The sequence below is a fragment of the Nerophis ophidion genome, linkage group LG23 (genome assembly GCF_033978795.1).
Source record: "Nerophis ophidion isolate RoL-2023_Sa linkage group LG23, RoL_Noph_v1.0, whole genome shotgun sequence".
In the NCBI taxonomy this organism is placed as follows: Eukaryota; Metazoa; Chordata; class Actinopteri; order Syngnathiformes; family Syngnathidae; genus Nerophis; species Nerophis ophidion.
The window spans coordinates 36,361,494-36,389,059 of NC_084633.1; the positions used below are offsets into that span (position 1 = coordinate 36,361,494).

The 27,566-nt window shown below is 39.3% G+C and overlaps 1 protein-coding gene across 3 annotated transcripts in view; it reads left to right on the top strand.

The window, feature by feature from the left end:
* The window catches only part of bptf (bromodomain PHD finger transcription factor), a 128,880-nt gene extending 101,594 nt beyond the window's left edge, over positions 1-27,286 (top strand). For 2 of the 3 annotated variants that reach the window (XM_061884279.1, XM_061884280.1), the window contains exons 26-31: positions 1,931-2,418; positions 8,483-8,659; positions 8,730-8,922; positions 14,187-14,271; positions 14,353-14,539; positions 26,654-27,286. In XM_061884279.1, the coding sequence (XP_061740263.1) occupies positions 1,931-2,418; positions 8,483-8,659; positions 8,730-8,922; positions 14,187-14,271; positions 14,353-14,539; positions 26,654-26,699 (1,176 nt within the window). In that variant the 3' untranslated portion in view covers positions 26,700-27,286. Of the gene's footprint in view, positions 1-1,930; positions 2,419-8,482; positions 8,660-8,729; positions 8,923-14,186; positions 14,272-14,352; positions 14,540-22,431 lie in introns of all 3 variants that reach the window. The other variant, XM_061884281.1, reaches the window with a different exon arrangement.
* The last annotated feature ends 280 nt before the right edge of the window (positions 27,287-27,566 follow it).

Below are 27,566 nucleotides of genomic sequence, written 5' to 3' on the forward strand. Positions count from 1 at the left end.
AGTTTTAACTTGCACTTACAGACGTAGCGACCAACTGTGGTTACTGACAGTGGTTTTCCGAAGTGTTCCTGAGCCCATGTGGTGATATCCTTTACACACTGATGTGGCTTTTTGATGCAGTAGCGCCTGAGGGATCCAAGGTGCGTAATATCATGGCTTATGTGGAGTGATTTCTCCACATTCTCTGAACCTTTTGATGATATTACGGAGCGTAGATGGTGAAATCCCTAAATTCCTTGCAATAGCTGCTTGAGAAATGTTGTTCTTCAAGGGTGGAGTGCCTTCTCCGGGTTGGGGAGGAGACCCTGCCCCAAGTGGAGGAGTTCCAGTACCTAGGAGTCTTGTTCACGAGTGAGGGAAGAGTGGATGGTGGGATCGGTGCGGCGTCTTCAGTAATGCGGACATTGTATCAATCCGTTGTGGTAAAGAAGGAGCTGAGCCGGAAGGCAAAGCTCTCAATTTACCGGTCGATCTACGTTCCCATCCTCACCTATGGTCATGAGCTTTGCGTCATGACCGAAAGGATAAGATCACGGGTACAAGCGGCTGAAATGAGTTTCCTCCGCCGTGTGGCGGGGCTCTCCCTTAGAGATAGGGTGAGAAGCTCTGTCATCCGGGAAGAGCTCAAAGTAAAGCCGCTGCTCCTCCACATGGAGAGGAGCCAGATGAGGTGGTTCGGGCATCTGGTCAGGATGCCACCCGAACGCCTCCCTAGGGAGGTGTATAGGGCACGTCCGACCGGTAGGAGGCCACGGGGAAGACCCAGGACACGTTGGGAAGACTATGTCTCCTGGCTGGCCTGCGAATGCCTCGGGATCCCCCGGGAAGAGCTAGACGAAGTGGTTGGGGAGAGGGAAGTCTGGGCTTCCCTGCTTAGGCTGCTGCCCCCGCGACCCGACCTCGGATAAGCGGAAGATGATGGATGGATTTGTTGACGATTGATTGATTGATTGAAACTGTTATTAGTAGATTGCACAGTAGAGTACATATTCCGTACGTTTGACCACTAAATGGTAACACCCGAATAAGTTTTTCAACTTGTTTAAGTCGGGGTCCACATTAATCAATTCAAAGTGGTGACCCTCACCCCCTCCTTGTTTGTGAATGAGTCAATCAATCAATGTTTACTTATATAGCCCTAAATCACTAGTGTCTCAAAGGGTTGCACAAACCACTACGACATCCTCGGTAGGCCCACATAAGGGCAAGGAAAACTCACACCCAGTGGGACGTCGGTGACAGTGATGACGATGAGAACCTTGGAGAGGAGGAAAGCAATGGATGTCGAATGGGTCTAACATGATACTGTGAAAGTTCAATCCATAATGGATCCAACACAGTCGCGAGAGTCCAGTCCAAAGCGGATCCAACACAGCAGCAAGAGTTCCGTTCACAGCGGAGCCAGCAGGAAAACATCCCAAGCGGAGGCGGATCAGCAGCGCAGAGATGTCCCCAGCCGTTACACAGGCGAGCAGTACATGGCCACCGGATCGGACCGGACCCCCTCCACAAGGGAGAGTGGGAAATAGGAGAAAAAGAAAAGAAACGGCAGATCAACTGGTTTAAAAAGGGAGTCTATTTAAAGGCTAGAGTATACAAATGAGTTTTAAGGTGAGACTTAAATGCTAACTCTTTTTTGCCACTTGTGCCAGCTTTTTTGAAACACGTTCCAGGCATCTAATTCCAAATGAGCGAATATTTGCAAACAATACCAAAGTTTGTCAGTGTGAAGATGAAATATCTTGTCTTTGCAGTCTATTCAATTGAATATAAGTTGAAAAGGATTTGTTGTATTCTCTTTTTATTTACCTTTTACACAACCTGACTACTTCACTGCTTTTGGGGTTTTGTATATTTGGATATAGGTTTTAGGCCATACGGCCTGTCCCTGGTGTGATGTACCTCATGACATATTTCATTGTGCACTCAGGAGGAACTGAAGCGGGACATTGCCAGGCTCCAGAAGGAGAAGGAGAAAGCCCGGGCCGCCATCGCCCAGGCAGCGGCGGCGACCATCAAGTCGTCCTCGCATTCCTCCCAATCCTCCCAATCCTCGCATTGCTCCCACGCAGCCGCGCCCCCGTCCTCGTCCCACAAACGCAAGCGGGAAGACGAGCGAGACCGAAACCGAAACCGGGACAGGGAGCGACACCACGACAAGAAGCGGGAGAAGGACAAAGACAAGGACCGGGACCGGTACAGAGACCGGGAAAAGGAGCGAGACCGGGAGAAGGAGAGGGTGAGATTCCAAGAGCCACCTCGACCCCGGGACAGGGAGAAGGACCGGGACAAGGACAAGGACAGGGATCCCCTCTCAGCGAAACACAAGAAGAAGAAGAAGCTCTCCTCTACCTCAAAGGACCACAAGAAGGACACCAAGTTGTACTGTATCTGCAAAACTCCCTACGACGAGTCCAAGTAAGTGCAACTTGTCCTTACAGTCCTGGTCAAATTTATTATGAATTTATTATGGCTCTACTGAACATGTGAGCGATCAAAAGTATACGTACAGCAATGTTCATATTTGCTTACATGTCCCTTGGCAAGTTTACCTGCAAAAAGGCGCTTTTGGTAGCCATCCACTAGCTTCTGCTGGAAAGTTTGACCACAAAATTGCTGCAGTTCAGCTGAATGGGTTGCTTTTCTGGCATGGACTTGTTTCTTCAGCATTGTCCACACGTTTAAGTCAGGACTTTGGGAAAGGCCGTTTTAAAACCTTCATTCGAGCCTGATTTAGCCAGTCCTTTACCACTTTTGAGGTGTGTTTGGGGCAGAGGTGGGTAGAGTAACCAGAAATTGTACTCAAGTAAGAGTACTGTTACTTTAGAGATTTATTACTCAAGTAAAAGTAAGGAGTAGTCATCCAAATATTTACTTGAGTAAAAGTAAAAAGTATGCTGTGAAAAAACGACTCAAGTACTGAGTAACTGATGAGTAACCTGTTTGTTTAATGATTACGGCAACAAATATTGCACAAAAACATAAAAATAGCAATGAGCCAATTCATAGCCAGGAATATCTCTTAAGCAACTAAAATAATAATATATATTAAATGATAATACATTAAAATAAAAAAAGTTAAGGCAAATTGAGCCACAATAACTTAACAGCACCATAGGCTCAGTAGGCATTGATGGATTGATGGATTGATTGATTAAAACTTGTATTAGTATATTGCACAGTACAGTACATATTCTGTACAATTGACCACTTAATGGTAACATCCCAATAAGTTTTTCAACGTTAATCAATTACTTAATAAATGACCAAGTCGAGGTGATCTACCTCATATATACATACACACACATATCATATATATATATATATATATATATATATATATACACAGTATATAATTTATAGTTATTTATTTTGCCGTTTTTGTTGAAATGTTAAAGGTGTTTTAATGAATATACATGCATGTTTAACATATAGATTCCTATCTTTCATGAAAACAAGAATATAAGTTGGTGTATTACTTGGTTCTGATGACTTGCATTGATTGGAATCAGACAGTATAGTGCTGATAATGTCCACATTTTCAAATGGAGGAGAAGAAAAGTTCCTTTTTTCTGTCTAATACCACATGAAAGTCGTTGGTTTTTGGCATCTTATTTGTCCAGCTTCCATATTCGTTTTTATACACTTTACAAGAAATACATTGGCGGCAAACTCCGTAGTTTGCTCGCTTGTTTGCGCTGGCTTTCGGAGACTCTTATTTTGTTAGCGCAGGCGCGATGGAGCGGCACTTTTATTGTGAAGACAGGAACTGTGCGATCAGTCTTTAGGCTTTTGACGGAAGTACGGTTGAAATAAAAAGTGTCTTTTTTCCTTTACATTTTTGATTGATTGATTGAAACTTGTATTAGTAGATTGCACAGTACAGTACATATTCTGCACAATTGACCACTAAATGGTAACACCCCAATAAGTTTTTCAACGTTAATCAATTACTTAATAAATGACCAAGTCGAGGTGATCTACCTCATATATACATACACACACATATCATATATATATATATATATATATATATACACAGTATATAATTTATAGTTATTTATTTTGCCGTTTTTGTTGAAATGTTAAAGGTCTTTTAATGAATATACATGCATGTTTAACATATAGATTCCTATCTTTCATGAAAACAAGAGTATAAGTTGGTGTATTACCTGATTCTGATGACTTGCATTGATTGGAATCAGACAGTATAGTGCTGATAATGTCCACATTTTCAAATGGAGGATAAGAAAAGTTCCTTTTTTCTGGGAGAGTAGCCGTGCGGAACCCGAGGGTCCCTGGTTCAATCCCCACCTAGTACCAAACTCGTCACGTCCGTTGTGTCCTGAGCAAGACACTTCACCCTTGCTCCTAATGGGTGCTGGTTAGCGCCTTGCATGGCAGCTCCCTCCATCAGTGTGTGAATGTAAATGTGGAAGTAGTGTCAAAGCGCTTTGAGTACCTTGAAAGTAGAAAAGCGCTATACAAGTACAACCCATTTATTTATTTATGAAAGTCGTTGGTTTTTGGCATCTTATTTGTCCAGCTTCCATATTCGTTTTTATACACTTTACAAGAAATACATCTGCGGCAAACTCCGTAGCTTGCTCGCTTGTTTGCGCTGGCTTTCGGAGACTCTTATTTTGTTACCGCAGGCGCGATGGAGCGGCACTTTTATTGTGAAGACAGGAACTGTGCGATCAGTCTTTAGGCTTTTGACGGGAAGTACGGTTGAAATAAAAAGTGTCTTTTTTCCTTTACATTTTTGATTGATTGATTGAAACTTGTATTAGTAGATAGCACAGTACAGTACATATTCTGCACAATTGACCACTAAATGGTAACACCCCAATAAGTTTTTCAACTTTTTTAGGTCGGATTCGACGTGTGACGGTCACGTGACCGCCTGGTTTTGTTTGATTGGTCCAACGTCACCAGTGACTGCATTTGATTGGTGAAACGCAGGCATGCGTAGTTCCTACTTTGAATGCGTGTCTGACAAAATCAAAACAAACAAAGCGTGCATTAACAGATCGATTAAAAAAAAAAAGTAGCGAGTAACGAGTTGATTGTAGACAAATGGAGCGGAGTAAAAGTAGCGTTTCTTCTCTATAAATATACTCAAGTAAAAGTAAAAGTATGTTGCATAAAAACTTCTCTTAAAAGTACAATTTATCCCAAAAGTTACTCAAGTAGATGTAACGGAGTAAATGTAGCGCGTTACTACCCACCTCTGGTTTGGGGTCATTGTCCTGTTGCGGCCAAGACCCAACCTCCGGGCTGATGGTTTTAGCTTGTGTTGGATTTGGTTGTCTTTTTATTTCCTAGTCCGATTTTAGAACAGCTAAAGTGTGAGCCTTTTACATAGACCTTGAATTTGGAATGTGGGGATGAAGCCATAACAATCTGTTATCTCAACTGTTCAAGGTAGGGAGGAGAAGAAAAGGGGAGGTGAGAGTGAGGGAGGGGGGAGAAACTGGCATTTTTAGGTTAGATCAATTTTGACCGTGCTGTATCTAGATTGATCTCCCAAGGCGCTTTGGTTATAAAATATCAAAATGAGCATCCTCTGTCTCTGATTGATTTAAAACCAGCTTATGTGTCATAAAAGAACCTGGGGGCGTTGACCGAAGGAAGAACAAGTCCAAACGCAACAAAATAATTTGGAGCTAATCCTCATTTTTCATTGTCCCATTTACTCTCTGTAAAGCAGCAGTTCCATTGGCAGCAAAACAGGCCCAGAGCATAATACTACCACCACCATGCTTGACGGTAGGAAAGGTGTTCCTAGGATTAAAAGAATCACCTTTTCTCTTCCAAACATATTGCTGGGTATTGTGGCCATGCATCCATCTTTTCATTTTCTACCACTTGTCGGTCGCGGGGTGTCGCCGGCGCCTATCTCAACTGCATTCGGGCGGAAGGCGGGTACACCATGGACAAGTCGCCACCTCATCACAGGGCCAACACAGATAGACAGACAACATTCACACACTAGGGCTCATTTAGTGTTGCCAATCAACCTATCCCCAGGTGCATGTCTTTGGAAGTGGGAGGGGCCTATCTCCAGGTGCATGTATTTGGAGGTGGGAGGGGCCAAATAGCTCCATTTGTGTTTCATCTGACATCACATGGACAAAGATAAGACCTTCTGGAGGAAAGTTCTGTGGTCAGATGAAACAAAAATGGAGCTGTTTGGCCACAACACCCAGCAATATGTTTGGAGGAGAATAGGTGAGTCTTTTAATCCCAGGAACACCAGGCATACCGTCAAGCATGGTGGTGGTAGTATTATGCTCAGGGCCTGTTTTGCTGCTATTGGAACTGCTGCTTTAAATGGCACAATGGGAAAAGAGGATTGTGTGCGTGTGCGTGTGTGTGTATATATAAATGCATATATATATAAACATAAAAATATGTATATATATGTTTGTGTGTGTGTATTACAGATGCGCGGTTTGCGGTCTCATCCGCGGAGTCGGGCGGGTGACATGACGAAAAAATTGATTTTAATTAGATTCGGGCGGGTGGCAGTTGAAACATTCGGAAATATATATTCATAGTTCAGGGATCGGCATCCTTTACCACTCAAAGAGCCATTTTGACCCCTGTCACAGAGTTAAGAAGACAATAGGAGCCACAAACATTCTCGCGAATATCTGCTGGCGGTCACCCAGATAATAAGAATAAGGGCGTGCTATAAAGCCATTGCCTTTGACGCCTTCTACAACATGTACAAACTGCTTGCCAGTCCAGCAACATGTTGTATGCAGCTTCCGCAGATACACGTACGAGATTGAAAGGAATTCTGGGTGATACAGAGTACACTAATGCTTGTGATATAAACAACTTTAACACTCTTACTAATATGCGCCACACCAAACAAGAATGAACATCCTCACAGTAACACAACATAAATACCCAGAATCCTTTGCATCCATGACTATTCCTGACGGCCGCTTGTACCCGTGATCTTATCCTTTCGGTCATGACCCAAAGCTCATGACCATAGGTGAGGATGGGAACGTAGATCGACCGGTAAATTGAGAGCTTTGCCTTCCGGCTCAGCTCCTTCTTCACCACAACGGACCGGTACAACATCCGCATTACTGAAGACGCCGCACCGATCCGCCTGTTGATCTCACGATCCACTCTTCCCTCACTTGTGAACAAGACTCCTAGGTACTTGAACTCCTCCACTTGGGGCAGGGTCTCTTCCCCAACCCGGAGATGGCACTCCACCTTTTTCCGGGCGAGAACCATGGACTCGGACTTGGAGGTGCTGATTCTCATTCCGGTCGCTTCACACTCGGCTGCGAACCGATCCAGTGAGAGCTGAAGATCCCGGTCAGATGAAGCCATCAGGACTACATCATCTGCAAAAAGTAGAGACCTAATCCTGCGGTTACCAAACCGGAACCCCTCAACGCCTTGACTGCGCCTAGAAATTCTGTCCATAAAGTAAAGCCGCTGCTCCTTCACATCGAGAGGAGCCAGATGAGGTGGTTCGGGCATCTGGTCAGGATGCCACCCAACGCGTGTTTAGGGCACGTCCAACCGGTAGGAGGCCACGGGGAAGACCCAGGACACGTTGGGAAGACTATGTCTCCCGGCTGGCCTGGGAACGCCTCAGGATCCCACGGGAAGAGCTAGACGAAGTGGCTGGGGAGAGGGAAGTCTGGATTTCCCTGCTTAGGCTGTTGCCCCCGCGACCCGACCTCGGATAAGCGGAAGATGATGGATGGATGGATGGATGGACTATTCCTGACTATATTATACACCCTAATAGCACCAAACCCCCCCCCCCCCCCCCCTCCTGCGTCGGTAAGCTGGGCAGGGTTGGGGGCGCAGGGCTGTCAAATTTAGTCAGGAAGAGTCATGGATGTAAAGGATTCTGGGTATTTGTTGTGTTGCGTTTATTATCTGTTACTGTGAGGATGTTCTCCAGAAATGTGTTTGTCGTTCTTGTTTGGTGCCGCATATTAGTAAGAGTGTTAAAGTTGTTTATATCACAACCATTAGTGTACTCTGTGTCACCCAGTATGCCTTTCAATCTTGTATGTGTATCTGCGGAAGCCACATACAACATGTTGCTGGACTGGCAAGCAGTTTGTACATGTTGTAGAAGGCGTCAAAAGCAATGGCTGCATAGCACGCCCTTATTCTTGATATCTGAGTGAGCACCAGCAGATATTCGCGAGAATGGTTGCGGCTCCCATTGTCTTCTTTACTCTGTGAAACGGGTCAAAATGGCTCTTTGAGTGGTAAAGGTTGCCGACCCCTGATATATAACAACGGGCGGGGGGCGGGCGGTTGTGGTTCTGATAAAATGTTGGTTCAGGTGGATGACGACTTTAGTGATGCGGTTGCGGATGATATAATTGCCTATCCGCGCATATATACATACATATATATATATGTATGTATATATACATATATATATATATATATTTATATATATATATACCGTGTTTGGCCGCAGGTTTTACATCGGCTGTGACCTGTGCTCCAACTGGTTCCACGGTGCGTGCGTGGGCATCACGGAGAAGGAAGCCAAGAAGCTGGAGGACTTTGTGTGCAGCGACTGCAAGCGGGGCCAGGAGGGCGGCAGCAAGGAGGAGCTCTACTGCATCTGCCGGACGCCATACGACGAGTCACAGTACGCCTCCTCGCACATCCTCGCCTCATTAGTGTTCAAACGCTCACCCCAGGGTCCGGTCCCCATTTAGGTTTTACATCGGCTGCGATCGCTGCCAGAACTGGTACCACGGACGTTGCGTGGGCATCCTGCAGAGCGAGGCCAATCACATCGACGTCTACGTGTGCCCGCAGTGCCAGTCCACGGAGGACGCCATGACCGTCCTCACGCCGCTGACCGACAAAGACTATGAGGGCTTGAAGAGGATATTACGCTCTTTGCAGGTAGGGAACTCAACTATAAACTACTTATAAAGCGGTGTTAGACCTTTACAGTTGATTTTGATGCCGTGTCTGTCCACACCACCACAAAGTAGGGTTGTACCCAGGCCAATGTTTTGGTACTGGTACCCGATTGTATTTCAATACTTTTCGGTACTTTTCTAAATAAAGAGGACCACAAAAATTTAATTTTCGTCTTTATTAGAACAAAAAGTCTTAGGGTACAGGAAACATATGTTTGTTATTGTCATTTAGTCCTTAAAGGCCTACTGGAAGCCACTACTAACCACCACGTAGTCTGATAGTTTATATATCAATGATGAAATATTAACATTGCAACACATGCCAATACGGCCTTTTTAGTTTACTAAATTACAATTTTAAATTTCCCGCGGAGTTTCTTGTTGAAAACGTGTACGCGTGACGTCTCGGGTTGGAGGGAACATATTAGCCCAGCACCACACACGGCTAAAAGTTGTCTCTTTTCATCGCATAATTACACAGTATTTTGGACATCTGTGTTGCTGAATCTTTTGGAATTTGTTCAATTAATAATGGAGACGTCAAAGAAGAATGCTGTTGGCTGAAAGCAGCTGCCTTTAGCAACCGAAACACAGCCGATGTTTCTTTGTTGTGAAGCTTTAACACAGAGCGGTCAAGCGAACATGTTTCTCTACGTCAACCAGCAAGTTTTTGGATGGGGAAATTGTGATATTAAGTTGGCTCTTACCGGAGACTTCAGCGGATCATACGACCTCCTCCTGCAGCTCAAAAAGGCAGCTGTGATCTTGGCTCCTTGGCTGCTCTCAGAGACACTGGCGTTCACCGCAGCAATCCGACTTTCAGGTATGACTTTACAATCTCACTAAAACACTAGTAAAATAATAAGCAGATAAGGGGGCAGAATAGCTTGGTTGGTAGAGTGGCCGTGCCAACAACTTGAGAGTTGCATGTTCGATTCCCGCTTGTGCCATCCTAGTTACTGCCGTTGTGTCCTTGGGCATGACACTTTACCCACCTGCTCCCAGTGCCACCCAGACTGGTTTAAATGTAATTTAGATATTGGGTGTCACTATGTACTGTAAAGCGCTTTGAGTCACTTGAGAAAAGCGCTATATAAATATAATTCACTTCACTTCACATAAGGGATCTTCCAGAATTATCCTAGTAAATGTGTCTAATTACATCTGAAACGCCGCCTGGACCCGTCGCTTTTTCTTTTTTTAATTTTTTCTAGTACTTTACTCTAAACGTCCTCATCCACGAATCTTTCATCCTCGCTCAAATTAATGGGGAAATTGTCGCTTTCTCGGTCCGAATACCTGTTGCTGCTACTGGCTATGATTGTAAACAATGTTCAGATGTGAGGAGCCCCACAACCCGTGACATCACGCGCACATCGTCTTCTACTTCCGGTACAGGCAAGGATTTTTTATTAGCGACCAAAAGCTGCGAACTTTATCGTGGATGTTCTCTACTAAATCCTTTCAGCAAAAATATGGCAATATAGCAAAATGATCAAGTATGACACATAGAATGGACCTGCTATCCCCGTGATATTAAGTCGGCTCTTACCGGAGACTTCAGCGGATTATACGACCTCCTCCGGCAGCTCAAAAAGGCAGCTCTGATCTTGGCTCCTCGGCTTCTCTCAGAGACACTGGCGTTCAACGCAGCCAGGTATGACTTTACAATCTCACTAAAACACTATTAAAACAATAAGCAGATAAGGGATCTTCCAGAATGATCCTAGTAAATGTGTCTAATTACATCTGAAACGCCGCCTGGAGCCGTCTATTTTTTTATTTTTTTTATTTTTTCTAGTACTTTACTCTAAACGTCCTCATCCACGAATCTTTCCTCCTCGCTCAAATTAATGGGGAAATTGTCGCTTTCTCGGTCCGAATAGCTGTTGCTGCTACTGGCTATGATTGTAAACAATGTTCAGATGTGAGGAGCCCTACAACCCGTGACATCACGCGCACATCGTCTGCTACTTCCGGTACAGGCAAGGATTTTTTATTAGCGACCAAAAGCTGCGAACATTATCGTGGATGTTCTCTACTAAATCCTTTCAGCAAAAATATGGCAATATAGCAAAATGATCAAGTATGACACATAGAATGGACCTGCTATCCCCGTAATATTAAGTCGGCTCTTACCGGAGACTTCAGCGGATTATACGACCTCCTCCGGCAGCTCAAAAAGGCAGCTCTGATCTTGGCTCCTCGGCTTCTCTCAGAGACACTGGCGTTCAACGCAGCCAGGTATGACTTTACAATCTCACTAAAACACTATTAAAACAATAAGCAGAAAAGGGATCTTCCAGAATTATCCTTGTAAATGTGTCTAATTACATCTGAAACGCCACCTGGAGTCGTCGCTTTTTCCTTTTTCTTTTTTCTTTTTTTTCTAATACTTTACTCTAAACGTCCTGATCCACGAATCATTCATCCTCGCTCAAATTAATGGGGAAATCGTCGCTTTCTCGGTTCGAATAGCTGTTGCTGCTACTGGCTATGATTATAAACAATGTTCAGATGTGAGGAGCCCCACAACCCGTGACATCACACGCACATTGTCTGCTACCTCCGGTACAGGCAAGGCTTTTTTTATTAAGGACCAAAAGTTGCAAACTTTATCGTGGATGTTCTCTACTAAATCCTTTCAGCAAAAATATGGCAATATAGCAAAATGATCAAGTATGACACATAGAATGGACCTGCTATCCCCGTGATATTAAGTCGGCTCTTACCGGAGACTTCAGCGGATTATACGACCTCCTGCAGCTCAAAAAGGCAGCTCTGATCTTGGCTCCTCGGCTTCTCTCAGAGACACTGGCGTTCAACGCAGCCAGGTATGACTTTACAATCTCACTAAAACACTATTAAAACAATAAGCAGATAAGGGATCTTCCAGAATTATCCTCGTAAATGTGTCTAATTACATCTGAAACGCCGCCTGGAGCCGTCGCTTTTTCCTTTTTCTTTTTTTTCTAATACTTTACTCTAAACGTCCTGATCCACGAATCATTCATCCTCGCTCAAATTAATGGGGAAATCTTCGCTTTCTCGGTTCGAATAGCTGTTGCTGCTACTGGCTATGATTATAAACAATGTTCAGATGTGAGGAGCCCCACAACCCGTGACATCACACGCACATCGTCTGCTACTTCCGGTACAGGCAAGGATTTTTTATTAGCGACCAAAAGCTGCGAACTTTATCGTGGATGTTCTCTACTGAATCCTTTCAGCAAAAATATGGCAATATAGCAAAATGGTCAAGTATGACACATAGAATGGACCTGCTATCCCCGTGATATTAAGTCGGCTCTTACCGGAGACTTCAGCGGATTATACGACCTCCTCCTGCAGCTCAAAAAGGCAGCTGTGATCTTGGCTCCTCGGCTTCTCTCAGAGACACTGGCGTTCAACGCAGCCAGGTATGACTTTACAATCTCACTAAAACACTATTAAAACAATAAGCCGATAAGGGATCTTCCAGAATTATCCTCGTAAATGTGTCTAATTACATCTGAAACGCCGCCTGGAGCCGTCTATTTTTTTATTTTTTCTAGTACTTTACTCTAAACGTCCTCATCCACGAATCTTTCATCCTCGCTCAAATTAATGGGGAAATCTTCGCTTTCTCGGTTCGAATAGCTGTTGCTGCTACTGGCTATGATTGTAAACAATGTTCAGATGTGAGGAGCCCCACAACCCGTGACATCACGCGCACATCGTCTGCTACTTCCGGTACAGGCAAGGATTTTTTATTAGCGACCAAAAGCTGCGAACTTTATCGTGGATGTTCTCTACTAAATCCTTTCAGCAAAAATATGGCAATATAGCAAAATGATCAAGTATGACACATAGAATGGACCTGCTATCCCCGTGATATTAAGTCGGCTCTTACCGGAGACTTCAGCGGATTATACGACCTCCTCCGGCAGCTCAAAAAGGCAGCTGTGATCTTGGCTCCTCGGCTTCTCTCAGAGACACTGGCGTTCAACGCAGCCAGGTATGACTTTACAATCTCACTAAAACACTATTAAAACAATAAGCAGATAAGGGATCTTCCAGAATGATCCTAGTAAATGTGTCTAATTACATCTGAAACGCCGCCTGGAGCCGTCTATTTTTTTATTTTTTTTATTTTTTCTAGTACTTTTACTCTAAACGTCCTCATCCACGAATCTTTCATCCTCGCTCAAATTAATGGGGAAATTGTCGCTTTCTCGGTCCGAATAGCTGTTGCTGCTACTGGCTATGATTGTAAACAATGTTCAGATGTGAGGAGCCCCACAACCCGTGACATCACGCGCACATCGTCTGCTACTTCCGGTACAGGCAAGGATTTTTTATTAGCGACCAAAAGCTGCGAACTTTATCGTGGATGTTCTCTAGTAAATCCTTTCAGCAAAAATATGGCAATATAGCAAAATGATCAAGTATGACACATAGAATGAACCTGCTATCCCCGTGATATTAAGTCGGCTCTTACCGGAGACTTCAGCGGATTATACGACCTCCTCCGGCAGCTCAAAAAGGCAGCTCTGATCTTGGCTCCTCGGCTTCTCTCAGAGACACTGGCGTTCAACGCAGCCAGGTATGACTTTACAATCTCACTAAAACACTATTAAAACAATAAGCAGAAAAGGGATCTTCCAGAATGATCCTAGTAAATGTGTCTAATTACATCTGAAACGCCGCCTGGAGCCGTCGCTTTTTCCTTTTTCTTTTTTGTTTTTTTTCTAATACTTTAAACGTCCTAATCCACGAATCATTCATCCTCGCTCAAATTAATGGGGAAATCGTCGCTTTCTCGGTTCGAATACCTGTTGCTGCTACTGGCTATGATTATAAACAATGTTCAGATGTGAGGAGCCCCACAACCCGTGACATCACGCGCACATTGTCTGCTACTTCCGGTACAGGCAAGGCTTTATTTATTAGGGACCAAATGTTGCAAACTTTATCGTGGATGTTCTCTACTAAATCCTTTCAGCCAAAATATGGCAATATCGCGAAATGATCAAGTATGACACATAGAATGGAGCTGCTATCCCCGTTTAAATAAGAACATCTAATTTCAGTAGGCCTTTAAATAAAATGTTGAACATACTGGACAACTTGTCTTTTAGTACTAAGTAAACAAACAAAGACTCCTAATTATTGTGTCATTTATACACCTATTATTTTGTACACATGAGGGACAAACTGTAAAAATGTATTATTATTCTACATTTACTGTTAATATCTGCTCAGTCTCACAAGATGGCGTGGCCTTTCCTTGAACCGGTGGATTCCCACGATGCACCTGATTATTACCGAGTGATCAAGGAGCCGATGGGTAAGAAGCAACATTTCCAGATGCTATCAGTGGAACATAGCTGGCAGACATTTTTGCATCCTGTGTTTGACTCCCTGGCAGACTTTTCCACCATGGAAGGCCGTCTGCAAAGGCGCCATTACCACAAGCTCACCGAGTTTGTGGCCGACGTGACCAAAATCTTTGACAACTGCCGCTATTACAACCCCAACGACACGCCCTTCTTCCAGTGTGCGGAGGTGCTGGAGGGTTTCTTCGTACAGAAGCTGAAATGTTTCAAAGCTAGCAGGTAAGCTTTGCTGCTCACCTTCATGGTCGCTGCTTGTTTTCTTTTTTTTTTTTTGTCCTGTCCAGCAAATCATATAGTAGATGTAGATGCCCGTATCGGCTCTTCACATTTACTTTGCAGAAGATAAGTGTAGGATACGTCTCTTGTTGCCTTATTTGTGTTTGACTCCAATAAATGTATTTATAGCATCATTTGGTGCAGCCGGCCCGGAGCAGGCGGGGATAGAAAGATTAAAAAAATGAAGACAAAGGGGGAAATTGTGGGGATAAGACAGAGAGACAACAATAACAACAATAAAGTTACATCAACAAATAGGATAAGTACAAACCCCGTTTCCATATGAGTTGGGAAATTGTGTTAGATGTAAATATAAACAGAATACAATGATTTGCAAATCATTTTCAACCCATATTCAATTGAATATGCTACAAAGACAACATATTTGATGTTCAAACTGATAAACATGTTTTGTTTTGCAAATAATCATTAACTTTAGAATTTGATGCCAGCAACATGTGACAAAGAAGTTGGGAAAGGTGGCAATAAATACTGATAAAGTTGAGGAATGCTCATCAAACACTTATACAGGCTAATTGGGAACAGGTGGGTGCCATGATTGGGTATAAAAACAGCTTCCCAAAAAATGCTCAGTCTTTCGCGAGAAAGGATGGGGCGAGGTACACCCCTTTGTCCACAACTGCGTGAGCAAATAGTCAAACAGTTTAAGAACAACACTTCTCAAAGTGCAATTGCAAGAAATTTAGGGATTTCAACATCTACGTTCCATAATATCATCAAAAGGTTCAGAGAATCTGGAGAAATCACTCCACGTAAGCGGCATGGCCGGAAACCAACATTGAATGACCGTGACCTTCCATCCCTCAGACGGCACTGTATCAAAAATCGACATCAATTTCTAAAGGATATCACCACATGGGCTCAGGAACACTTCAGAAAACCACTGTCACTAAATACAGTTGGTCGCTACATCTGCAAGTGCAAGTTAAAGCTCTACACAAAACATGAATGGGAAAGAATTCCACCTTCAAAGCTTCAACAATTAGTTTCCTCAGTTCCCAAACGTTTATTGAGTGTTGTTAAAAGAAAAGGTGTGGGGACGGTGTGGCGCAGTGGAAGAGTGGCCGTGCGCAACCCGAGGGTCCCTGGTTCAAATCCCACCTAGTACCAACCTCGTCACGTCCGTTGTGTCCTGAGCTAGACACTTCACCCTTGCTCCTGATGGGTGCTGGTTGGCGCCTTGCATGGCAGCTCCCTCCATCAGTGTGTGAATGTGTGTGTGAATGGGTAAATGTGGAAGTAGTGTCAAAGCGCTTTGAGTACCTTGAAGGTAGAAAAGCGCTATACAAGTACAACCCATTTATCATTTATTTATGATGTAAGACAGTGGTGAACATGCCCTTTCCCAACTACTTTGGCACGTGTTGCAGCCAAGAAATTCTAAGTTAATTATTTTTTGCAAAAAAAATGAAGTTTATCATTTTGAACATCAAATATGTTGTCTTTGTAGTGCATTCAACTGAATATGGGTTGAAAAGGATTTGCAAATCATTATATTCCGTTTATATTTACATCTAACATAATTTCCCAACTCATATGGAAACGGGGTTTGTACAAATATGATGGTAAAAGTGATAACAAAGAAGCAGTTAGCAAAATAGATAATAACACAGAAATGTCAATGAACATTATTACACTAAAAATGGAGCAATACAAATACCACTATTGATAATGAACCTTAACAATAATTTACCTCTATTATCAACAATACAGTTGTTTAAATGCAACAATACATATAAAGTGTTTACCCCAGAATATTTGCTAGTTAAGGTGGTGTCTGGGTGGGTGTAAGGCATCTCATCGCTGCCTGGGAGGGCAATAGAAGCCTAAAATGTTTTTGGTGTGTTTCCCACTCCGTATGCCGAATGGCATTATACGTTATATATGTCGATATTTTTTCCGGAAAGTAAAAACAAAACAGTCCTAGTTACCTGAGATACTGAGTATGTCATTATTTTGTCTTAGTAAGTTAATATTTACTAAGTCAAAATAATGACATACTTAGTGTTTTGTCTTAGTAAGTCAGTATTTACTAAGTCAAAATAATGACATACTTAGTGTTTTGTCTTAGGAAGTCAGTATTTACTAAGTCAAAATAATGACATACTTAGTGTTTTGTCTTAGTAAGTCAGTATTTACTAAGTCAAAATAATGACATACAGAGTGTTTTGTCTTAGTAAGTCACTATTTACTAAGTCAAAATAATGACATACTTGGTGTTTTGTCTTAGTAAGTCAGTATTTACTAAGTCAAAATAATGACATACTTAGTGTTTTGTCCTAGTAAGTCACTATTTACTAAGTCAAAATAATGACATACTTGGTGTTTTGTCTTAGTAAGTCAGTATTTACTAAGTCAAAATAATGACATACTTAGTGTTTTGTCCTAGTAAGTCACTATTTATAAAGTCAAAATAATGACATACATAGTGTTTTGTCTTAGTAAGTCAGTATTTACTAAGTCAAAATAATGACATACAAAGTGTTTTGTCTTAGTAAGTCAGTATTTACTAAGTCAAAATAATGACATACATAGTGTTTTGTCTTAGTAAGTCACTATTTACTAAGTCAAAATAATGACATACAAAGTGTTTTGTCTTAGTAAGTCAGTATTTACTAAGTCAAAATAATGACATACTTAGTGTTATGTCTTACTAAGTCAGTATTTACTAAGTCAAAATAATGACAGTGTTTTGTCTTAGTAAGTCACTATTTACTAAGTCAAAATAATGACATACATAGTGTTTTGTCTTAGTAAGTCAGTATTTACTAAGTCAAAATAATGACAGTGTTTTGTCTTAGTAAGTCACTATTTACTAAGTCAAAATAATGACATACATAGTGTTTTGTCTTACTAAGTCAGTATTTACTAAGTCAAAATAATGACATACTTCGTGTTTTGTCTTAGCAAGTCACTATTTACTAAGTCAAAATAATGACATACTTAGTGTTTTGTCCTAGTAAGTCACTATTTATAAAGTCAAAATAATGACATACATAGTGTTTTGTCTTAGTAAGTCAGTATTTACTAAGTCAAAATAATGACATAGTGTTTTGTCTTAGTAAGTCAGTATTTACTAAGTCAAAATAATGACATACTTCGTGCTTTGTCTTAGTAAGTCACTATTTACTAAGTCAAAATAATGACATACATAGTGTTTTGTCTTAGTAAGTCAGTATTTACTAAGTCAAAATAATGACATACTTAGTGTTTTGTCTTAGTAAGTCAGTATTTACTAAGTCAAAATAATGACATACAAAGTGTTTTGTCTTAGTAAGTCAGTATTTACTAAGTCAAAATAATGACATACAAAGTGTTTTGTCTTAGTAAGTCAGTATTTACTAAGTCAAAATAATGACATACTTAGTGTTTTGTCCTAGTAAGTCAGTATTTACTAAGTCAAAATAATGACATACTTAGTGTTTTGTCCTAGTAAGTCAGTATTTACTAAGTCAAAATAATGACATACATAGTGTTTTGTCTTAGTAAGTCAGTATTTACTAAGTCAAAATAATGACATACTTTGTGCTTTGTCTTAGTAAGTCACTATTTACTAAGTCAAAATAATGACATACATAGTGTTTTGTCTTAGTAAGTCAGTATTTACTAAGTCAAAATAATGACATAGTGTTTTGTCTTAGTAAGTCAGTATTTACTATGTCAAAATAATGACATACTTCGTGCTTTGTCTTAGTAAGTCACTATTTACTAAGTCAAAATAATGACATACTTAGTGTTTTGTCTTAGTAAGTCAGTATTTACTAAGTCAAAATAATGACATACTTAGTGTTTTGTCTTAGTAAGTCAGTATTTACTAAGTCAAAATAATGACATACAAAGTGTTTTGTCTTAGTAAGTCAGTATTTACTAAGTCAAAATAATGACATACTTGGTGTTTTGTCCTAGTAAGTCAGTATTTACTAAGTCAAAATAATGACATAGTGTTTTGTCTTAGTAAGTCAGTATTTACTATGTCAAAATAATGACATACTTCGTGCTTTGTCTTAGTAAGTCACTATTTACTAAGTCAAAATAATGACATACTTAGTGTTTTGTCTTAGTAAGTCAGTATTTACTAAGTCAAAATAATGACATACTTAGTGTTTTGTCCTAGTAAGTCAGTATTTACTAAGTCAAAATAATGACATACTTAGTGTTTTGTCCTAGTAAGTCAGTATTTACTAAGTCAAAATAATGACATACATAGTGTTTTGTCTTAGTAAGTCAGTATTTACTAAGTCAAAATAATGACATACAAAGTGTTTTGTCTTAGTAAGTCAGTATTTACTAAGTCAAAATAATGACATACTTGGTGTTTTGTCCTAGTAAGTCACTATTTACTAAGTCAAAATAATGACATACTTATGTTTTGTCTTAGTAAGTCAGTATTTACTAAGTCAAAATAATGACATACATAGTGTTTTGTCTTACTAAGTCAGTATTTACTAAGTCAAAATAATGACATACTTAGTGTTTTGTCTTAGTAAGTCAGTATTTACTAAGTCAAAATAATGACATACTTCGTATCTCAGGTAACTAGGACTGTTTTTGTGTTTTGTTTTTACTTTTCCGGAAAAAATATCGATATATATGTAACGTATATTAAGTAAGTCAATATTTACTAAGTCAAAATAATGACTAAGTCAAATGAATGACTGTAAATAAGCGTTTGAAAAAAAGAGTTAAAAGTGGGGCCACATGCTGACCCTGAGAAGCTGGACGGGTGCAAAAAATAAAATTAAATTAAAAAAATATATTTATTTTTTTATTAGACTTTGGTTTTAGGTGGTGGCTCTTTGTTGTTAAGGCCGCCCTGGGAAAACCTGATGTACAAAATGATAACTAGAGATTCAAAAGAATGTAGAAAATTGGAGGGTAAGAAAGAGAAGCAACCTATATTAACCTTGTAGATTGTTATTGTAACAATAGGTTAAGCTTTGTCAGTGTGCCATGTGTTACTCAGAATATGTTTGATGAAAGGTGGTTATGTGCATGAGTGTTTGCTTGCATCGTCACGCTACCACCTCGCCTCGTTCTTCTTTATTTTACATTTTTACCCCCGCTTTTTTTTCACTTTTTAGTGCTTTGTGCTAACCTGACTCTGGCCAGATCCTTGTCGTTGGCTGAGCTCCACACATTGATCTAGGACTTCTCCATAGTAGATATATGTCAGAATGTCAAAAAGATCCTCGTGTGTGATGGGATAAAAGCACGTGTCCGCCGTCTTGAATGTCGTGCTACTTCAAGCGCTCACATGGGAATCGAGCCGTGACGCTGATGAATCAAACCGTGGCTTCGGCGCTCCCTGACATCTCTGACATCCCCTCCGGCGATCCTGATTGGTTCATTATTTGTTGCTATCTGGAAGAGGTTTCAGACCCTTGTGTGGAGCTCAGCCAACTACGAGGGTCTGGCCAGAGTCAGGTTACATTTGTGCCACTGGCCTGCATGAATCCACAGCAAAGGTCACCCACTAAAACCAGGGATGTGCCCATCAACTTTCTTTCTCTCCGATCCCATTATTCGGCCACGCATCAGCCGATAGTTTGGCAATAAATTGTGGAACTGAAAATGTTTGTAACAAGTCCACACTAATAAGTGCAGATGTCTGATAATACCGGACTGCCGATAAATGCTTTCAAATGAAATACCGGAAATGATCAGTATCGGTTTCAAAAAGTCAATTATGTGATGTTTTAAAAGGCCGCAGTACGGAGAAGTACAGAGCAGTTGTGTCTCCTAGTCATACTTGCCAACCCTCCCCATTTACCTGGGAGACACCCCCATTTCAGTGCCCCTCCCGAAAGTCTCCCAAGGCAACCATTCTCCCGAATTTCCACCCAGACAACCTTATAGGGTGCCAGACACATAATATCTATGGCTTTTCACACACACAAGTGAATGCAAGGCATATTTGGTCAACAGAAATACAGCATGATGTTTCCACCCCCATGCTTCACAGTAGGTGTGGTGTTCTTGGGATGCAACTCAGTATTCTTCTTCCTCCAAACACCACGAGTTGAGTTTATACCAAAAAGTTCTATTTTGGTTGACATTCTCCCAATCCTCTGCTGTATCATCCATGTATGCATTTTGGCATAAACTGAACGCGTCGTGTTTGGAGGAAGAAGAATACTGAGTTGCATCCCAAGAACACCACACCTACTGTGAAGCATGGTGGTGGAAACATCATGCTTTGGGGCTGTTTTTCTGCTAAGGGGACAGGACGATTGATCCGTGTTAAGGAAAGAATGAATGGGGCCATGTATCCTGAGATTTTGAGCCAAAACCTCTTTCAATCTGTGAGACCTCTGTCATAATTTTAAGTGGGAGAACTTGCATATCGGTGGCTGATTAAATACTTTTTTGCCCCATTGTATATGTGTGTATATATATATGTATATATATGTGTGTCAGTGTTTCCCACAGGTCAGGCATCTATTTGTGGTGGTGTGGTTGGGCAGCGGGGGGTTTGTGGCGGCGACGATGACCAAGAAGAACGCAGAGTTGGAATATAATTACAACACTTGATGTACATATTTATATACATATTTATATAATATGTAACTACAAGCTCCATTCACAGACAGAGTCCCATCGCTTTTATGAGCGGTCGAGCGAGTCAAAAGCCGAAAAAAAAAATATATATATATTTTTTTAATTTGTGGCGGCCGTAATTCTTTCGTGGTGGGCCGTGACAAATAAATGAATGTGTGGGAAACCCTGTGTGTCTATATATATATGTGTATTATATGTGTGTATATATACTGTATATGTGTATATATATATGTTTGTATATATGTATATGTGTGTGTAAGTATATATGTGTATGTTTATATATGTATATATATGTATGTATATATTTGTGTATGTATATATTTGTATATATATATGTGTGTACATATATGTGTATATATATGTATGTACATGTGTTTGTATGTATGTATATATATGTACGTATATATATGTGTGTGTGTATGTATACATATACATCTGTACGTATATATGTGTGTATATATGTATAAATATGTATGTGTGTATATAAGTGTGTATATGTATAAATATATACAAATATGTATATATATACATATATATATAAATGTGTATAAATATATCTATGTATATATATGTCTATATATCTGTGTATAAATATATGTATAAATATATATGTATATACATGTGTGTATAAATATATATATAAATATATATATACATATATGTATATATATACATATATATATATAAATGTGTACAAATATATGTATGTATGTATATATATATATATATATATATATATATGTCTATATATCTGTGTATAAATATATGTATAAATATATATATGTATATACATGTGTGTATGAATATATATATGTATATACATGTGTGTATGAATATATATATGTATATCTGTGTATAAATATATGTATATACATGTGTGTATAAATATATATATGTATACATACATATATATACTGTATATTTCTACATTCATATATATATATATACAGTATATATATATATATATATATATATATATATATATATAATACAGCCGAGGTTACTGTGATTTATCCGTTCTACAGTGCTCAATCCCGGGGTAGAGCGGAATATTCGTTAGGTCAGGAAAAAACACAGAAGCTATTTCATCCCTACAAGCCTGTTTCGCAGGTGTCCCTGCTCTTCAGGGGATTTTATTGAAATATATAATTTGTGTGAGGTGTTCTGCCTGCTTCACCTGCATCGTCCTTCCTTTGTTCACCTTGTGCTGCATGCCTTTTGATTTATGATTTATGCCATCCATTTCTCTCTTCCAGATTGTCAGACTCTTAAAGAGCCGGTCTAGCCTGGTCTAGCCTGGTCTGGTCTGGACTGGACGAGTTGACACATTAGTTCTTCAGGTCCAAGACCAGGATGTCACAACCACACCTTCTCTTTTAAACGCTTTTTTACCCACACGTCTGTATTTATTTCCTCCCTCCCGCCGGGGGAGTCTAGTACACCATATTTTATGACAGATATTTATGACATTTGGCTCCGCCCCCTACTGTGTACAATGGTCCAACATGCACGCTCATTGCACACACTCATGTACTGATCCTCTTCCAGTGTTGCATCCTGTGTGTCATCACTTCTTTTATTTGGCCTATCCTTCACAATCATTATGAGACAAAAAAGTTTATGCTGACATGTAAAAAATGTCTCCTTTTAGGTGGCTAGCAATGCAGCTAATGTTAGCAATCAATGCTACCTCTAAAACACTTTAAAAATGCATCCAAAAAGCGTCAACAATACTTCTTTTACGTTGTGTAACATGTCTAATGACCCAGCTGTAGCAACGTTGTTAACCAACACTGAGCAACTCTTTTTCTACGCTAACACGTCGGTGTGCTACGGTATTAGCCGTAAAAGCTAACTACGGAACGAGATAAGCTAGCTTGAGTTTGTAATGATCAACACAATGTGATAGGAGAGCAATCTGTACTGACTGAAAAACATGAATATTACAGTATCTGTAAAGTATTATTTCATGTTTTGTTTGTGTACAGCTAGCCAGACAGAGTGCTGCATGTATCATGTTTAACATTATTTAGTGACTCACTGGATGGACAGTTGTTTGTTTGGTTTAGCTGGCCGGGGACATTTTCCCCCCCGGTTTATTTGGGCAAGCACTCCATTTATGTCCAAATAGCTAAGCTCCAAATTCCATATTTCGCCGCGGTGAGTCACTTTCACCGCACTCTCTCTGACTTCCGTCTGCTCCAACATCTCACTCTTCCTTCGCGTACAATACCGAGTCCGCCATGATTAGAAAACGCTTGCATTAGTTTGCGGAAGTCGGAACACACATTTGGAATTTGGAAATGGAAATACATGCATGGAGGAATTGAATGGAAATTACTTCATTGATGCCTGGAGGGGAATTTTAGCACCACAGTTTGCTCACAATAGAAAATAAACACTTAAGTATTTTTTACATGTGAATAATACAAATACAGTCTATTATACAGCATTATTCACATGTGAATAACATAAATACAGTCTATTATACAGCATTATTCACATGTGAATAACATAAATACAGTCTATTATACAGCATTATCCACATGTGATAATCTACATACAGTCTATTACACATTATTCACATGTGAATAACTTAAATACGGTCTATTATACAGCATTATTCACATGTGAATAATATAAATACAGTCTCTGATACAGCATTGTTCACATGTGAATAACATAAATACAGTCTATTATACAGCATTATTCACATGTGAGTAATCTACATATATACAGTATTATACAGCATTATTCACATGTGAATAACATAAATACAGTCTATTATACAGCATTATTCACATGTGATGTGAATAATGCTGTATAATAGACTGTATTTATATTATTCACATGTGAATAACAGTCTATCATACAGCATTATTCACATGTGAATAACATAAATACAGTATTATTTTACAGCATTGTTCACATGTGAATAATATAAATACAGTTTAATATAAAGCATTATTCACATGTGGATAATATACATACAGTCTATTATACAGCATTATTCACATGTGAATAACATAAATACAGTCTATTATACAGCATTATTCACATGTGAATAACATAAATACAGTCTATTATACATCATTATCCACATGTGAGTAATCTACATACAATCTATTACACATCATTATTCACATGTGAATAACTTAAATACGGTCTATTATACAGCATTATTCAAATGTGAATAACATCAATACAGTCTATTATACAGTATTATTCACATGTGAGTAATCTACATAAATACAGTCTATTATACTGCATTAGTCACATGTGAATGATATAAATACAGTCTGTTATACAGCATTATTCACATGTGAGTAATCTACATAAATACAGTATTATACAGCATTATTCACATGTGAATAACATAAATACAGCATTATTATACAGCATTGTTCACATGTGAATAATATAAATACAGTCTAATATAAAACATTATTCACATGTGAAAAATTTACATAGTCTATTATACAGAATTATTCACACGTGAATACCATAAATACAGTCTATTATACAGCATTATTCACATGTGAATAATGCTGTATAATAGACTGTATTTATATTATTCACATGTGAATAACAGTCTATTATACAGCATTATTCACATGTGAATAATATAAATACAGTCTATTATACAGCATTATTTACATGTGAATAACATAAATACAGTCTATTATACAGCATTATTCACATGTGAGTCATCTACATAAATACAGTCTTATACAGCATTATTCACATGTGAATAACATAAATACAGTCTCTGATACAGCATTGTTCACATGTGAATAACATAAATACAGTCTATTATACAGCATTATTCACATGTGAGTCATCTACATAAATACAGTCTTATACAGCATTATTCACATGTGAATAACATAAATACAGTATTATTATACAGCATTGTTCACATGTGAATAATATAAATACAGTCTAATATAAAGCATTATTCACATGTGAATAATTTACATACAGTCTATTATTCAGCATTATTCACATGTGAATAATGCTGAATAATAGGCTGTATTTATATTATTCACATGTGAATAACAGTCTATTATACAGCATTATTCACATGTGAATAATGCTGTATAATAGACTGTAGGGCGGTTTAGCTCGGTTGGTAGAGTGGCCGTGCCAGAAACTGTGAGGGTTGCAGGTTCGATTCCCGCTTCTGCCATCCTAATCGCTGCCGTTGTGTCCTTGGGCAAGACACTTTACCCACCTGCTCCCAGTGCCACCCACACTGGTTTGAATGTAACTTAGATATTGGGTTTCACTATGTAAAGCGCTTTGAGTCACTAGAGAAAAAGCGCTATATAAATATAATTCACTTCACTATATTATTCACATGTGAATAACAGTCTATTATACAGCATTATTCACATGTAAATAATATAAATAGTTTATTATACAGCATTATTCACATGTGACTAATATAAATACAGTCTATTATACAGCATTATTCACATGTGAATAATGCTGTATAATAGACTGTATTTATATTATTCACATGTGAATAACAGTCAATTATACAGCATTATTCACATGTGAATAATGCTGTATAATAAACTGTATTTATATTATTCACATGTGAATAACAGTCAATTATACAGCATTATTCACATGTGAATAATATAAATAGTCTATTATACAGCATTATTCAACTGTGAATAACATACATAGTCTATTATACAGCATTATTCACATGTGAATAATATAAATAGTCTATTATACAGCATGATCTACATGTGAATAACATAAATACAGTCTATTATACAGCATTATTCACATGTGAATAATATAAATACAGTCTACTATCCAGCATTATTCACATGAGAATAACATAAATACAGTCTATTATACAGCATTATTCACATGTGAATAATATAAATACAGTCTATTATATAGCATTATTCACATGTGAATAACATAAATGCAATCTATTATACAGCATTATTCACATGTGAATAATATAACATAAATAGTCTATTTTATAGCATTATTCACATGTGAATAACATAAATACAATCTATTATACAGCATTATTCACATGTGAATAATATAACATAAATAAAGACTATTATACAGCATTATTCACATGTGAATAACAAATACAGTCTTATTAGTCAGGTAGTTTGGTAGTAGGATGTCAGGTAAAGTAATGAATAAAGAGTAAATATTAAACATATTGTTATGAAGGTGTCTGATACTACTTATATATATATATATATAAATATATATATATATACATATAAAATATTGATGGAGAGTTTTGAAGTGGTTTTAGAGGGTTTTTTTCCGAGCGATTTTAAAATCCTAATAAAAAGAAAATAATGTTTTCTTGTCTCTCATAATGATTGTGAGTGAGAGGCAACCCCCCCCCCTCCCCCCTCCCTAAAAAAAGGTGCAGTTCCCCTTGAAGTAAGTTGTGAAGGCCTCCTAACTTGCCCTCTCTCCACACTTCAGGTCTCATAGCAACAAGCTGCAGTCTTCTACTTCTTCAGCCTCTTAGAAAGCGCAACCAAACGCACTTGCCGCCACATTTGGCTTCTGTCACACCTCTTTGGGACCTTCTCCTCCTTTTACACCGCACCCCTTTTTCTTTTTGTACCCGCCTTGCAAGTGTACAGAGGAGGCATTTCACAAGAAACTTTACCTCGGAGGAAGGACTCAAGGAGCTTTTTTTTCTTCTTCTTCTTCTTCTTCTTCTTCTCTCGTTAAGATTCCCGCTGGCCGTCCTCGCGGCGGCCGTGTTTAACGAGGAGTGGAATATATAATGGCTGAGTTTTACTGAGCACACCTTGAAACGTCTACATTCACAGTGGAACATCTTTCTTTTTTTTTTTTCTTCTTGTTTTTTTTGTCGACGCCCACTTCTACGCGGCGTGGGAGTGGGCGTGGCAGGACGTGTACAGCCCTAGATGCTCGTTAGGCCGTGTGAAAACTGCTCTGCAATAGTGACCCACTTGAGTGACAAATCTGTGTTTGAAAGTTCCGGCTCTGTTTGTAAAAAATTGTCAGTTTTGGACTTGAGTTTTTTTGTATTGCAGTCAAAGAAATGATGGATGTATATGGAACTTAATAAAATGCAGAAGTCTTCATATGTTCCTCTGGTGGGCAGCAATGTCCAGGCCGCTTCGAACTGTCCCTATGCCAATGTTTAATAGACTGGATGTTCTCGCAACATGTGTCGCGAGGTCAGATAATACTAAAGTGTAGAACAGTCAACATTGAAAGAACACATCAAATGAAGGGGCAGGCCACTTTAAATGAGTGCCGGAATAATTTAATTGACATAACAGAATGCGGCCTACTTTAAATGACATAACAGGTAACATTAAATAATGTAACGGGCAATATTAAATGAATGGCATGCAAC